Source organism: Coturnix japonica, chromosome 23, assembly GCF_054131305.1.
Source record: "Coturnix japonica strain WE chromosome 23, WE-NBRP24, whole genome shotgun sequence".
In the NCBI taxonomy this organism is placed as follows: domain Eukaryota; kingdom Metazoa; phylum Chordata; class Aves; order Galliformes; family Phasianidae; genus Coturnix; species Coturnix japonica.
In genome coordinates, this window is record NC_140685.1 from 7,809,278 (window position 1) to 7,825,630 (window position 16,353).

Consider the following 16,353-nt stretch of genomic DNA (forward strand, 5'->3'; position numbering starts at 1 on the left):
TTAAAATGCTTCAGATCTTAAACTGAAATTACAGCGCCAGTTGATTCAAAGTGCGCCTTCTGATTTCTACAGCACATGTGCTTAGTTTACTAACAAACTGGAAGAAAAAAATGTAAGAGTCTATTCACAAGACTACCATACCTGCATTTTCAAATAACTCCATAGTGACACTAAAAAAGAGAAAGAAAAGAGCCTTCAAGGCTGTAGCATTCATGAGAATGCTTAAAGAATTCCTTAATTTTTGTTTTTCTGTAAGTGAATTGTTTTGACACATCTCTGGATGCTTCCAAAAGACGTTTGTTTCAGGGAGTAATGCATGTTGATGATGAAGCCAAATGTTCTCACTTACAAAATCTCTTTTTTAAGAAGGAGTGTTAAAGGGAAGGCTTTCTGTTTTGTATTGTTGAAGTTTAGGGGAAAAAAATGGTAAAAATTTAAATGAAATTCAATAGTTTGTGACAAAAGTGCATTTCTTCTTTGATGTACAACAGAATTCCTCACAAAATCTGGCAGCCTGCATTTTAGTTGCCTCTCTAAAGACAATTTAAATAAATTCTAACTAAATACATTTTGAAATAAGCTACAAAAATCTATTAAAATAGAATTAATTACATCACAAAACAGCTCTAAAAAATTCAGTGTTGTTCTTTATCATCTTAAGAAAGCAAGGAATGTGTTTTCATCACTTTTTTCACATGATTTTATGAAAAGAGCTGAGAAAATTACTGCTGAGAGGTAATTGCCTCTCTCTGCCCTCTTAATGCCCACGAGGTCTGGCCTCCTGGAGGATGTTGTCAGTGAGATAATCCAGGCATTATATTGTCTTACAAGTTATTTTTAATGAAATCAGACACTTATCTCACACATAAGGCCCTGAATTTTAAATGTGATTTTCAGATCAAATGGCTCGTGGCTTGTTTCCTTGTGTTCCCTGCCACTGACTGCATCAACCTGTTGCTCTAAACACCCTAAAGTGGCCCACAGTTTATATTTTACTAAGGGAACAAGGCTTTACCTATCCCAAATTACTGCTATGTCCAGAGTAGAAAATGCTCAGAAAATGATGAGAATCCCATCAGAATTTGCATTTGTATCCGGGTGCCTGGATACCACTTTAAAACAACTTGCCCATAAGCCTTTTACATCATTTCCCACCAACAAGTTTTCTCAATCAGCTCCCTGACAAAGTTGAAGGTTTACCTTTGGAGGTGACTGCTGTTGTTTGGTGGTATTCGCCGAATGCTGATGCCGAAGAGCTCGGGGAATAAATTCAGGAGCCAGTGGGTTCAACACGTATGTTTTCTTTAACTCCAAAGCTTCCAGCTGAGCTTTGATCTGTTCAAATGTGATACCGTGGAGACTTTCATTCTCATGACATAGGGCAATAAACCTTTCCCAAAACTTCCTATGGAAACAATTTTTAGAAACAATAGAAAGGAGTAAGACTCGCTGGCTGCTGTTAAAATGAAAATGGATTTTATACAACCAAGTCAATTTTTACCTTTCCCATATGCTCATTTTACACATCAAGCCATCAATTTTGCAACACAACCCTACCATCTGAACCCAACAGCATAATGCAAAGCTCTCCAGTCTCTTAAAACAGGCATATGGATTTGTCTGTGCATATCAGACTCTGCACTGGGTCTATATCACATACAATATTAACAGCACGGATAGATCCCAACACAGAATTTTTTTCTAAAGGACCAAACACTGGAAGTTGTCTGATTTATATAAGTGATAAAAGCTCAAGGAGTCATAGGGATCGTATGGGTTTCCAGTTGCAAAACATGTCAAAAAGACGTCATGAATTTATATCTTGCAAAGTTTTAAGCAAGGACTAAAACCAAAATGAAATATTTCACTGGGATGCTTTAACGATGGAACTCCCTCTGATTAATCAATTCACCCACCAAACCTACTGTCGAGTACCACAAATCCACAGGGACCCATACACTTTGCTTAAAATGCCCCAAGCAGTCTCTCTATACATGGAACACTTGTACTGGGGTGTAAGAACAGAGAATAAAATACTGCTGCCTCTGTCTTCCAGAGTGCTCTGGAGTTTAAAGGGAGTGTCTGCCATACCAGCCCTGTCTAGTCTGGTTGTAACACACAGAAATGTAATGATTACTCAGGGCATACTTCACAAAGCTTTCTACAACTATCATTACAGAGTCTTGACTCATCTTGACAGGCATTAGAATATTTATAAAATTCAAGTACTCTCTAAACTTTTTTGAGGTCTGTTTTTCCTAACGAAATGTCACTGATTTCAGACTTCTTCACTCCTGCTGTACTAAAAAAGAACCATCTTCCTCGCAGTACGCCTGAGCCCCTCCAGCACTACTTTCAAAGAGTGAATGTTCAATTATTCAGTGATATGAGACAATGGCATATTAAAAGCAAAGCTCAAGTTACATCCTAATAAAGCTCCAGTCGTTCTGGTTTCTTAATTATCTTTTTCGTTTTATGATTCTGAACAGCATATAGATGTATAAACAGCTGCTGGTCTTAGAAAGGCAGACCAAACATCTTAAGTGCCAACACTGTAACTCAGGTAACAGGTACCCTGCTGATAGTCTATGCTTGTATTTTTACAAGATCTTGCATTCCTGACTGAGGGTATTTTGAAAAGAGTCATACCCAGAGCAACTTCCCAGCTCCCACATTTGAAAACCAGGTCTCTTTTCACCATCTAATTTAGAACCTCAACATCCAGACGTACATGAAAATTCATGAGATCATCATCTCCAGAGAGATTAGAGAAAATAAAATGGTCATTCTCCCACAAGAACTGTACTTAGTTGCAGAACCTATAGTGGTTCTAGGTGCCAGCTAAACTAATTACAGATTAACTAACAGACTGTCTTAGGTAATATTGTGCATCCTGAACACCACTGTGGGAAGGGGAGGAAAATTTGTCAACTAACTATAAATTCTGAACCAGAAGAAACAAATGTCAATCAGCACATCATGGCAGACTCCATAGCTGAGTCATGCACTGTGCTGTGTGGGTTAATGAACCAGAGACAGCAACAGCAGACTAAGAGACACTCATCATTTGTGGGTCAAGTGTTCAAGAGCTCTCTCTGATCAGCTAAACTAGATCACATCGGAAACAGAAGCAGATTAATAGGAAAAATGAAATAAAACCACAACTCTTATTTCACTTTCAGTAAGATGTTATTAGTAGTCCTGAGCAGATTACTATAGTAACAAACATATGGACACTCTTGGCACTTCCCTCACAGATAAGTAGTTAAATACAGATTATGTTTCATAAATACAGCAATCAAAGGTTTGGATTCCACCTGGGCTTCTCAATTCTAACCTTTGAAAACCACATTCCATTTTCAGTTCTTGGTTAGGAAAGTAGAATACAATGTAGATGTAGTACATATTTTTAGTTTTATTATAATGACGCAGTCCATGCAGTGTTTTCCCTCTTCCAAAAAAACAAGCCTTAGGGCTTATCTCTGATCATCTTAACATTTCAGGTCTTCCATTGAAAAAGAAACCTTTGAAGAACAAGAGCTAAGTATCCTTAACAACACAGCTTACATTTCTTTTTCACCTTTCTTCACTTAGGTCTATAAAAAGTAAATCCAAAGTTCAAATCTTTGCAAGAGTTGGGGATACAACAAATGCTTTGCCATCTTTATGGTATTTTAGTGGGTTTAAGTGTGAAGAGCTTAAATATCATTATGCAGTTATTTTAAGGACTTAAAATGTAATAACATGTCTTATTTGGTACCCAAAGGCACATCCATTGTTTTACTGAATCCAACAGTCATAGATGAAACATATTTTCCAGCATTTCTAAGTTAACAAAGGAACATACATAATATATATAGAAAATATACCTGCATCTTCCAATGGAACATAAAGCAATGGGATCTCCCACCACAGCTACCAAGGATTGTGCTCTTGTAATGGCAGTATTGAGAAGTTTGTAATTAGACAGAAAACCATAATCCAAGTCTTCTGTTGAATCCTCGAGTAACTGCTCTTTCCTTTTAATTGGCGTTTGCTTATGTTTGCATGTATGCCGTGTTCGTACTGTGCTGAGAAACAACACTCTGAACTGTTTTCCTAAAAACAAAGCAAAGAAAAACAAAAGAGGTCAGATAATTTCGCTATTTCTGCTGGTAAGACAATCAGCACACTTCTCTTGCCAGCCAGACTTCACACCTGGATATTCTGAAGAACTGACAGCTACCCTTCACATGAAGGGCTTTATGCAAGAATAATAAGATGTAAAAGTTTTAAAAGACACACTATAAATAGCATTTTCTATTATAAGAATATTTCCTGTATAAAAAAATAATTTTCCATCTCAAAATTAATCACTTGAGAACTTTCTGAATTCTAATAATCTTTACAATACGTCTATTCAGCCAATAACAGCTCATGCACTTATTTATTCTACCTTAAAAAAACATAATGCTCTGGACATTCTTGTTTTATATTGACCAAATCTCTCCAATATATGATAACTGCCACGAGAAAAACAGAGCACACCACTCCCTGTCACTCAGTTTCTTATCTTGCTCTGCTTATTCCTGACTAAAAGTGCAACCTAGCAACAGGCCATGCCTACACAAAATTCTTACGTTATCGATATGATCCAAGAGACTTATGTGTGTGGACCTCTTTTTTTTTTTTTTTTTTTTTTTTTACATCCTGTTCTAAAAGCAGAAAATCAGAAAAACATTTTGAGGCTAAAGCTTTGTTACATTTTTATTTGGAACTATTTTTTCCTTACAGTGAAAATATATCTGCTTTCAGTAAATCTAGTCTTGAAATTAGCTTGAATTTAGTTTTGGAAAAAAAACCCAAAAACATATCCATGAATATTATTTTGCTATTCCATGTTGGAAAAACATCAACGTATTTGCCATGTTCATTTCAATACACCAGTTTCATTGGCTATATCACAGGTCTCCTTATGTTCTGACCACTGTAAGTTTTTAAGTACATCATACCTAGTTTCAACAATCACATTTTAACTTCTTTATCACATCTCGGAGACATACAACCATTACTTACCCTGAACGTTTAGCACTCTCTCTACACTGACATCAGACAGCCTTTTTTTCCGAAGTTCAGCCCGAATTCTGAACACTTGATCAGCATAAGGTGTTACGACACCTATACTGCCATCATCCAACTTGCCCCAGGCAACAGGCCATTTTCTTCTCAACTCCTCAACACGCTCTACTACTTCAAACACCTTAAAAGAAAGTCAGAACTCTTAAAAGAATGCTTGAGTGAAGATCACTCTTTGATATGGAAAGATGGTTTTAATTTTAAAGTTCTAAACCATTTAAACAATACAGCATTGCATAGCTCTACTGAACAAGAAACAATACTATTGTATTCTACACCAAAACTCTGAAGTATTATGTAGTAAAACAATGCATTAAAGGTATTTACTATACATTACATTTTTCCAACCTTGAACTAAAAGTTTGCCCACAAAAATGTCACCTTACAAGTACAAACAGGAAAATGATATTAATAACCTTAATTTTAATACTTATGATCTTACTAAAATGTCAAGTGCAGTAGGACCTTTCTGATCATAAATTATCTAATTTTTTTTAAGTAAATACACTGCCTAAATAGGGATTATTTAATTTTTACCGTGGGTTTTATAAGTGATATTTGAGTTTGGTAACTCAAAAAACAAAAAGAACGTTTATAACAGAAGACATTCATTTCCCATTCCAAAGGATACCATCAGGAGTTTCAGATTTTATTTAATCAGCTGTTAGCCCATCCCTATGGAACAGTAATAAGTGTATTACCAGAAAAGACTAAACAAAAATAATGGTTGAAAAACATTTCCTGTGAGAAGACAGGCCTGAAGCAGCCACCTGCCAAAATGTACCAGGTATAAATGCTCCTGTTTCAACACCCAGATATGAGATGCTGCACAATAAAAAGTATTTCTGAAAAGCTTTATGGGTGTTTTTTTTCTTATTATTATTAATTTTCAGATGCCTACATTTGAATTATCACCATACAGGTAAATTTTGGAGTTAGAACCAAAGAGAGGAAATTCACTTAACAGAGGCACCAACAAACCTTACATTGCCCAACTAAAATTTTAGTTAAAGGACAAACAGCAAAAAAATCTCCTTCATCCCCTGAATTTCAGTTTATGTTGGGTTTAAGCAGCTGTTGTCCTTCATTTCTGCCCGCAGCTATTAATGACTCACAGTTTTCTGACAGTTACTGGGCCACTGAAGATATTTTAAGCATTTTTTACAACTTTTTTTTTTTTTCTAATGGAGAAGCAGTACAAGTATATTGATGAAAGTAGTCAGGTGCCTTCAGTTTTTCCTCTGTGATGTGTCCAGAGATCACTGCTGGCTGAAACGCACCTAAAACCAGCGTGAGTTTTTTATTGAAACAGATATTTTAATACATGGAGGAATGCATAACTAGTGCAGAATAGCAACAACAAAGAGGTTAAAAACTGTTTGTCGAATGAAATGAACCTCTAGTCAAGGAGGGAAATCAGACAGCCCCTTTACTGCCACATGAAATGGAGAATGATGGGAAGGTTCAATCTTTACTGCCATACCACCAGCATCTACCTCTGATGGTGGGGGCCAAAATAGGTGAATTACAAGGGCTAATCCTAAAGCAATGCCTATTAACAATAGTGCCATGTCTGGTCTTTTTCTTAAACTTGATGGAAGGAACAACTAAAAATAACTACTGTTTGAATTCCCATAAAGGTATGTGATCAAGTACTTTAAGCCAGGTTCTCACTGAAAAAAAGCAAAAAAAAGTATCTGCACATGATCAATTAGACACCACTCCTAAACATATTCAAGCAAATACGAAATGTTACTCCAGAGGACTCTTATCTGAGTGGGAGCATTTCTACAACGGTAGAAGAAATTTAAGTTTTACTTCAAATTGCAGTTACTCTCAGTTGCTAAGATACGTCCATCACACTGTCACAAAAATTATCAGGAAAGACAACCCAAAAAACGAGCCTGAGAGAAAAGTAAGCAGCTTGCAATTTGCAAAGAGAAAAGGAAAATAAATTAGTGGAAACGTTTACCACAATTGCAATGTTCACTATTTCACATTTAACAAACTTCACGTTTCTCTCTCATGTTAGACAACAATGCACGTTTTCCTCCCACACTGAGCATAAACCAATAGATGTGAGGGTATGGGAGCTGTAAGAAAAACCAAGAATAAAGCCAAAGAAGAGTTACCTCTGCATTATTGTAAAAAGCTGTACTATTTTTTTCCTGCACATCTTCCCCACGTGCTGTGAAGAAAGTTAAAGGGTAGAAATCTTTGTGTGCTGGCTGCTTTCCACTTGCCATCAATTTGCCTTCATAGAAAAGTTCAGATGTGTAACTGCAACAAAGCAAAACAGAATAAAATGTGGAGCCTATACATGAGGTCACTAACACGAGAATTTCACCAGTCAAATGTGCAATCACAAAATTCTTTGTAAGTAAAACCACTGACTACTATTCACCATCTCCAAAGGATACTCTCTAAAGCAGTACAGCCATACTACAATTTATTTTGTAAATTAATTCTTAGTAACGAGTTCTCATTAAACAACAGAACACCCTCTCTACAAGGACTGCTTTTTCCAGTTACAGCTCCAAAGCTGATCTTTATTTCTTTTGGTCTCTCCTCTTCAGTTAGGTAGGCACGATTAATGAGATCACCAGGAATTGTCTTCCCACACTTATTTCTGTCATAAATGTCATGGTCCAATGTACCAAAGGAAACTCCACATTATAAAGGAAGTAAACTTGACAGAATCCCTACAGCTGGATCACTGTGAGAGCACGTTTCACTTCACACAACAGTACATTACATACACTGCATTTTGACTCAATAGCCAACTATCCCCAGCGGTACTTTTGCAATCCTTACCTTGTTATTCAACACAGTGAATCTCTCTAGGAACACAATGTCTGAATTTCTTCTGCTGAAATTTCTGAGGCAAGTTTCATGGGAATCACCTCTAAGAAAAAGCTGAAACAATTCCTACAGACTCCCTCTCATTTATAACTTAAAATTTCTAGAAATGTCTAAGTCTAGAATATGTAAAAAATAAAATAGGGATCAAGCTGTGTAATAAAGTACACTACATTCTCCTTTCTGATTCCCCAGTGCATTTAAATATTCCTGCTTTTGCTTTGAACACAGTGATAACCTAATTAGTATGACTGGATACCAACAAAATATCCCTCAGTACATATTTGAGTCAGGACTTAAACTTTAGCATTTTTCCCCATGATTGCACTTATTCTTTCTAGCACAGCTCATGGATGAGCTCATTACATTACACTTGCAGCCATTAGGTTATCATAGCATAAAAATGCAAAACCACTGATTAACTTCTTGAAAGAAGAAGCAAACATGCCCAAAATTTGACCTACTTTTTTTCCCTCTACATAGCTGTACATCTGTAAGTTCCTTATACTGCACATATTTTACTGCTCCAACATAACTTACCCTACTAATTCTGAAAATCTGAAATAATTTAAGGAAATACAGATCCTACTGAAAATATTGTGTAATGGCTAAAAAGGGAAAGTTAGCGCTTTGGCTCTGCATGCCCATCTTGTAGCCAGATCAGCTCTCCTCAAATAAGAAGGTCTGTAATAGATCTGTATAAGTGACTCTTTGATGTCTGCTCTAGGAGACAGAATTTCAACCTTGTAAGACAGAATTATTCTACTAATTAACTCTGAGACAACTAAGATTTCATTAGAGGAATGTGAAATGCTTCATCAGCTGTTCTTAGCATATCAAAAGAAAAAATCTGTTGTGTTCACTCGCATCAGTGAAAGCATGATACAGTGAAAAAGTTCACACCTACTTGATGATAGCTTCATGGGAGCGATAGTTCTCACACAGCAAGATCCTGCATGGAAATTCTGCAGGGTAGTGCTCATAGAGCCGATCAAGCAATGAAACATGAAGGTTTCTTTCCCTGGCAAATTCACTGTAGACAAAAGGACTGAGCTGTAATAGACACACACATACAAAGAAAACGTAACTAAATATGTGGATTTTGTATTTCATGCTCCCAAGAAACACACTTTGTATAAAAATAAAAACAAAATTTGCATTGTATATTCATATTTGGAATACATAGAGTATGGATAAACATTTTCTATTCCAGAGAAACATCCATTCCTACTGTAAAAGTGACAAAAGAGCAGCATGCACTTACAGGAACAATAATACATTTAATAACTAGGTACAAAGGAGAGAAGAACCTTCATACATTTTTCTTTGTGGCTTGCAAAGATGAATAATACAGGGCAGAGTTGTATGGTCAAAAAAATTAAAATTAAAAAGACTGTTTTGAATGCTGTTAACAATTATGCTGTGAAACCTTTTACAGATGGTTACTACCACCCATAGAGCTGTACATAAAATATAGAAATTTGTAAAAGAAAAGAAAGCTAACAAATTCATTTGAAAAAAAGTAATACAAAGGCAGCCCAGTTACAAATACACTATTACCAGCCTTCTTTAACAACAACATCATCTAAGATAGCAAGAAAAACAGAAGCTAAAGATGCTGAAAAAACAATTTCAAGTCAAAATTCAAAAATTAAGCCAAACTGTTGATGTTCTGAATGTTCATTATTCACAATCTGAGTTCATTATTTTTTACCCTCAGGTATTATTTTTAGAAATGTAAATTCCTCACAGAACAGCTTCCATCAGAACTCTGTGCGAACCTGAGCTACAAAACAGCTCTTTACATACGTAGCCAGAGACACGCAGACCAGAGTTACCTCCAGCCATCCTGCTGGGACTCACGAGTTCTAGCCTGAAGAGTTAAGGATACCACACCAGCCTCTTAAAAAGCACGTCTGAGGTTTGTTTCATAAAAAACAAAAAACAGTCCATAAGATTATGATTATCATGACTTTACATGATCCAGCAGCAGGAACAGGATGCGTAACTCAATATCAACACAAGAATCGAAATGGTAAAGAAAACAGAGACTTCACTAGCAGGACCTGAAGAACTATGCAAACATCCACTTTACTGCCATCTTGAATTGTCAAAGAAAGGCAAATCTATCACACATGCCATGGACATGTGGAGAAGTTAGATTATGTAATCAAACAAACAAACATACTACATATACATCTGATATTATATACTACAGCTTTTACCTGCATATGGTCTCCAGCCAAGACGATTCTCGTGTTTTTATTAGCTAATGCTAGAGGCATAATAGTTTCACACTCCATAGCCTGCGCAGCTTCATCTAACAGAATGTGTGTAAAAAAACCTGTAAGACAGAGGTAGCAGCAAATAAGTGAAACTAGAGATATGGTAAAATAAACAGTGATAACAATATAAGAAACTGTAATAAAAGTTCTGTATTCTGATAGTAATAAAAATCAAACAGAATTTTCCCTCTGAAACACCAGTTCACACACAGTACCTCTTCTTTCTTTATACAAGGGGGAAAAAAATAGGGAGGCAAAAGGCTAACTTGAAGGTCATTAATTTTACAGCTTTTTAATGAATATTTTTTTTCACAAAACAAACAATCCAAACAATTTTATTTTTTTTAAATTTAACTTTTTAGCTGTTCAAAGAACTGAGTAGGGAACAGAAAGAACACTTGTCACCAGTGCTGGAAAGACAAAGCTACCTTTCAATGCACCTTACAGACATGTCTTCTCTACAGCTATCATACCTGGTTCAAGATCCAGTTGACACAGATACTGTGATGTATTTAAAGTAACAACTACTACTCGTTGCTTAAGAATATCTTCTTTCTGTGGCATCTGAAAGGTGGAATGTGTGCTTGAAATCAAACAGTACTGATGCACAACTGGGTGGACAGTCTTTACCCAGCGATTTCTGAAATATACCCTACGAAAGAAAAAGGAGGTTTGTTTTCTATACAGCTGGAACACAGTGACTGCCTAATGTTTCAAATTCTCGTATTCTAGCAAATAAAAGTCTTCAAAAAGCAAATCATCACTATTGTGCAGAATTACATGCTGAAATACCTTGGTTTCCTTCCACTACTTGTTGAGGAGCAATACTACATATATGAATGTTTACCAGGGATTAATCCACATGCAAAAATCTCTAAGTTCTTCCTACATTTAGTTACTATGACCTTCACATCAATGCCTTTTTTCTCTGTCTGTAAGCTCACTATAAAATATATACAATTTCCTCAACTAAAATATCAGGATAATGATGTGAAAGGGCTTCTTTAAGTGGCATTCCTCGTAAACATCACCTGTATCAAGTCAGAACTGCAAATCTGAAGTGCAATTTTAAAATTACAAGACACTACTATACATTCTTTCTTAGAATTCAAGTTATTCCAACTTATTTCCAAAGCAAATTAAGATGAAATGGTTTAAAATAACTTAAGTTCTGAATATGGGATTCAATGCTGTTTATCTATTCATTAATTACTTCCTTTTGATTAAGTTTCTCCCGCACCCGCATTACAAATCCCAAATCATTAATAAAATATTTGAAAAAGTGAAATTATGCACTCAAGTGCAAAACATGATTGCAATGGCTGGACTCTGGATACCATATGTCTCCTTAAGTTGGAAAAGCACAGCTCAGTTCCACATAACATGAGAGAAACAGTGAATGTTGTGATTAATTTGGTGAAAATACACTATCAATGTCCATTTCAGACAAGACACACAAAATGAAAGGCACAGGGGTGCAATTGTGCCGCACTAATCTGAATGGCAACACCACCAGCCAAAACTGACAGTGATCAACCATAACCAGTTCAGCCTGGGTGCTGCACAAGTGCACTGTTTCAGGATCAAGAACCTTACAACATGATCAATAAATTTATTTCCCACCAGCCATCAGGCTCATAAGCCTTATTTGATATGCTGTTATTACACCAGTGCAGCAACATGCAGTCAGAACCGGATCACAAGGAGGAAGCAGCAGGAGCAGAACAGCCCTGCTCCCTCCATCGCAGCCATTCAGCTTTCACATGATTCAGTTTCCCAATGTGAACTGAGGATAATACTTACCTACCATCTCACAGGAGTACTGTGAGGATTAATGAGTTTATTGTGAGTTTATGTTTGTAAAGCACTTTGAGATTCTTGGATGAAAGGTGCTATTGAAATGCAAAATATTATGGTTATTAGACATTATTATACCATGCACTGTCTTTCATTACACAAATCCAACTATCTGTGACTCAAAGACTGGCTGACAGCATTTCAAACTGCACTGTTGCTTACCCATGAATTTATTTTATTTTGATGCAAGATCAAAAAGGTGATCAAAGCTAATATGCACCACTGCCACAAAAGCACCTGGCAGATGTGACTACTTGGAAGTCACGATATAAATAAGCCACGCAGAATGTGGCATTTCTTGTGTGCAATCTGCACTAATAGCACCTTCTGTAATTTCAACCTTGTTTTCTTGAAGCTGGAGGAACCTGCTGCAATATATACAAATATTTTTAACCATTTTAACACAATTCAAAAACAGCTCGTTCTGCAACATACACTTAACTTCCAAGCGAGCAACTAAGCCAACTTCTACTCCTGATGCTTCCCTAAGCAAAGGCCCTGAGTGCCAGCAGTCAGGAGCCACCAACTGACCTTTCCTTCAGTGCCTCCAACTTCTTCTGCTCATGTGCAGCTGGAGGTATAATCAATGCCACTACAAAACCAAAATCAAACCACTATTCACATGCAAGTGTACTTTCTCACATCACGTGCCTCACCTCAAGACTTTAATTACAGAGAATTATGGATGCTGGAATCTAGCTTTACCCAAACCACAGGCAGTGGAATCACAGACAAATACACTGGGAACCACATTGAAGCAGAAGCCCCCTAAGCTTGAGTCCCTTAAATCTTCCACAAACAAAAGCACTGAAAATATCCCCCGTACACAGGTTTAACTTACACAGAATCTGTATTTCATACAGAAAATGATACCACCTTTGTGTCTAAGTGTGACATCACATATTCCAACAAAATTTCTCTCCTTTTAATAATGTATTTGAAACACACAAATAATAAACTATAGATACTGCAATCACTGCATGGAGAGCATCTCTATGCTTCCCAGGTCTGGACTAGAGTTTTTAGGTGCCACGTGCAGCTCCAGCACCTGCCTGCAGTGCCTGCTGCCAGAGCTGCCTCCTGAGGGCTCCAGCAGCTGATGGAGAGAGACAAGCACAGCCACAGAGTTAAAGCATACACAACTTGGATGTCAATTACCACCTCCACTGCTTTGAATCACTCTCCATCACCACCTGCTTCTGCACGCAAAAAAAAATAAAAAATAATGTAGAGTCTTCGCATGGAACAGAAGCATTTAATTGCAGGCTCTTTTCTTCTAAGTGTAGGTTACTGGGTTCCTTTCAGAAACACCTCAGCGTTAAATTACATCACTAAAACTTCAGAAACAGACAGGTTTTGGAGAGTGTCCCTTGAACAGTTGCATTACCCCTAATCACAACCAGTGCCATTGTCTTTACTGGTCACAAATCAGTTTATGGACATTAGGACTCTGAGAATTTGGCCACCCGGCTTCCTTGCTCTCTTATTTAGGTGCAGAACTTAGATTCAACATAAGTTTTCCCCAATTCGTTCTGCCTTTATGTTTCCCAGAGGGCAGAGATAATTATTTGTAAGAAAAAAGTACAAACACATGAATTTATTACATGGTATTTAAACAACCCTCCCCCCAAACTAAAGACTTCACGCTTTTATGGTGCAACTCCTAATGGGATAAATTATTTAGTGTGTGTTTTACCCACAGAAATTTACAGAAATATTTACGTAGTTCTCAGTACTCAACCAATACTAAATAATTAAGCTTACTTCACAAACAATAGAAATATTACTGTGCTTCCAAGTCATCTGTGGGAACATTCTTAGCAAAGATGCTATTTAACCAAGTCATAGCTGCAGAGTAAATACAAAACACCTAAAACAAACTGCTCGGCCATTGCAAAGCACAAACACTGCAAGCAGCACATCCTGCTTGAGTACTTTCCTGCTTCTGCTCCATTCTGTTTCCCTCAGGCAGCAGCAAAAGGCTCAGAGCACCCTGTTTAAACTAACAGTAATGATTTTAATTTGGAAACATATCTTGACAATAGTCAATAAGAAAGGTAAGAGAACCACAATTGATTTTATGCTAGGAATATCACACAGCTCTAGTTTTCAGTGCAGATATTGATCCTCTATGTCCTGCTAGATCAGCTGGCATGCAGTTAGGCTTCCCAAGTATAAGTTGTTTGGAAGCTATGTCACACTTAAATATGTATATTATTTCACCTTAATGGAAAAGAAATTGTTTATGTATGTTTTTCACGAGCATGTCGAGATTGTGCTAAACAGAATATAGCACATGCAGAAGGTAGCAGAAGACTGGCAACACAACAAGACTACCTAACACCTTGCTCTGTTAAATCACAGTTCAATTTTCCCCACTACAAAATTAATATACTGTATTGCTTTCCATCACAAAGTGCTTTACAAAGGGCTTGAAGACTATCTGTGTCAAAACACACCAGATCCAAGAGAACTTCTCCATACAAATTGCCTTCTCTTTTTGGCCAGATCCTCAGTGTCTGTCACGTAACAACTAAAGCCAGCACACCTACCAGAATTTACATCTGTTGCAAATTTCACCCTTTCATGGAACTTCTTTGGCTTTGCTGACATTATGTAAAATTTAAGTCCAGGATGGCTCTTAGTAGCTACCAAGTGAATACAGCAAATCATTTGCTTTGTAAGATAATAAATTCACACACTGGCATATAGAAAATGAAGCCTGTAATCTAAAGAATATACACCAAGCTATCAGTATTATGCACTGTGGTATCTGTGCAAATATTCCCAAGAGTGAGTTTCTGCCCATAAATACATACTCCCTATTCACAGGCACGTTTCACTCTTCCTGTGCTTTAGGTTTCCACTTCTTCATCTTCTTCCATAAGTAACTCCCCCAAAATAACCATGGTGAACACATTTAATCACATCCACAATTACTTCAAGTTGACTGATCGGAAGAGGCCAAACTATCATGATTTAAAAATACATGTATTTTCCAAATATTTAACTCCTATGACATATTTGTTCTTCAAAAAGCCAGGTGAGCAGCCCCTGTTTCCAAACCATAAGCATGAGTCAAAATCCTCTGCAATTTAAAATACAGTTAAATTTACTTTTATTTTATTACCGTAGCTTTTAGAGGAGCACATCAAAAGTTTGCTCATTAGGAACAACACATTTAGCAATAGAAAAATAAAAGCTTAAAAAAGGATGTCTTTATTTTTGTTTAAGAAATGACGCAAAGTTACGTTGACGTTTCACATTCATTTTAGTCTATTGTTTTAAATCACTGCTGGTAATGCCAATAGGCTTTTATTTTTTAAATGTTCTTTAACTTTTTCTTTTTTGAATAGACACCTTTTCTTAAGAAGAGTATTTTATAGATACATAATAAGCCTTAAAAAATACCTGAGAGGTCTTGCCTGGGGATTGCCTGCTTCTACATATGGATGTAAATAATCCTTTATGTAGAGATCAGCAGCACTATTAGAATGGGTGCAAATGAGAATCCTGCTGGAATAAATGGTGCAAATAAAAAAGCAATGAAGAAACAGAAAACAATTCAAAGCAGTAGAATACAAAACAAAGGAAACAGTGGCCATCTTCCTGTACATTTCCCTTAACAAAACTAGGCACAGACCTACTGTGGTTCACAAGGTTCAGTCCTTTAACTTAAATCCTTCACTTATGTAAAAGTTTAAACATTATCTTGCAGCTATTAATGCAGACTTGATTTTAAGTAAGGAACAGCTTTTACTATCAAATATGCTGCACATCTTTCCATGTTGAACAAATCAGTCACTGTCAATTTTAAATACTTTTAAAATGGAAAATACAGGCTAAGACTATAAATTTACCATTTGAAACAGTAATAGATGGCTCGGGTTTTGGTTGTTTTTAAGCTGGATGGAAATTCTATACTTCTACCTTTAACATGAATTTAATAAGAAATGATACTCTCTTTACTAATCATGTATTGCTCTATTTAGAGCCCCACCTCACCTAGTATCCTGTTGTTGCAGTATGTGCTTGACTGCCTGAGCCAGCGTGAACGTTTTTCCTGTCCCATAGGGACCGATGATAAGAACAGGAGGCAGTTGTATTGAAAGTGGGGTAGTGATAGCCAGAACAGCCTCTTTCTGCTTAGCATTTAGCCGAGGGTCCAACTGCTCATCCCATTGTCTGTACAAAAGGAGGCAAGAGTTGAAAATCAGAACCTATGACAACTCACAAT

The 16,353-nt window shown here is 36.6% G+C and overlaps 1 protein-coding gene across 10 annotated transcripts in view; it reads right to left on the reverse strand.

The window, feature by feature from the left end:
- Window positions 1–16,353, reverse strand: part of HELZ (helicase with zinc finger) — a 67,697-nt gene that overhangs the window by 16,033 nt on the left and 35,311 nt on the right. For 5 of the 10 annotated variants that reach the window (XM_015879520.2, XM_015879521.3, XM_085523023.1 and 2 more), the window contains 9 exons: window positions 16,122–16,301; window positions 15,528–15,632; window positions 10,733–10,911; window positions 10,200–10,318; window positions 8,882–9,027; window positions 7,248–7,395; window positions 5,056–5,239; window positions 3,870–4,098; window positions 1,201–1,405 (listed from right to left, as the gene is read on the reverse strand). In XM_015879520.2, the coding sequence (XP_015735006.2) occupies window positions 1,201–1,405; window positions 3,870–4,098; window positions 5,056–5,239; window positions 7,248–7,395; window positions 8,882–9,027; window positions 10,200–10,318; window positions 10,733–10,911; window positions 15,528–15,632; window positions 16,122–16,301 (1,495 nt within the window). Of the gene's footprint in view, window positions 1–1,200; window positions 1,406–3,869; window positions 4,099–5,055; window positions 5,240–7,247; window positions 7,396–7,929; window positions 8,056–8,881; window positions 9,028–10,199; window positions 10,319–10,732; window positions 10,912–15,527; window positions 15,633–16,121; window positions 16,302–16,353 lie in introns of those variants that run through there. The other 5 variants (XM_085523025.1, XM_085523026.1, XM_015879519.2 and 2 more) reach the window with 3 other exon arrangements.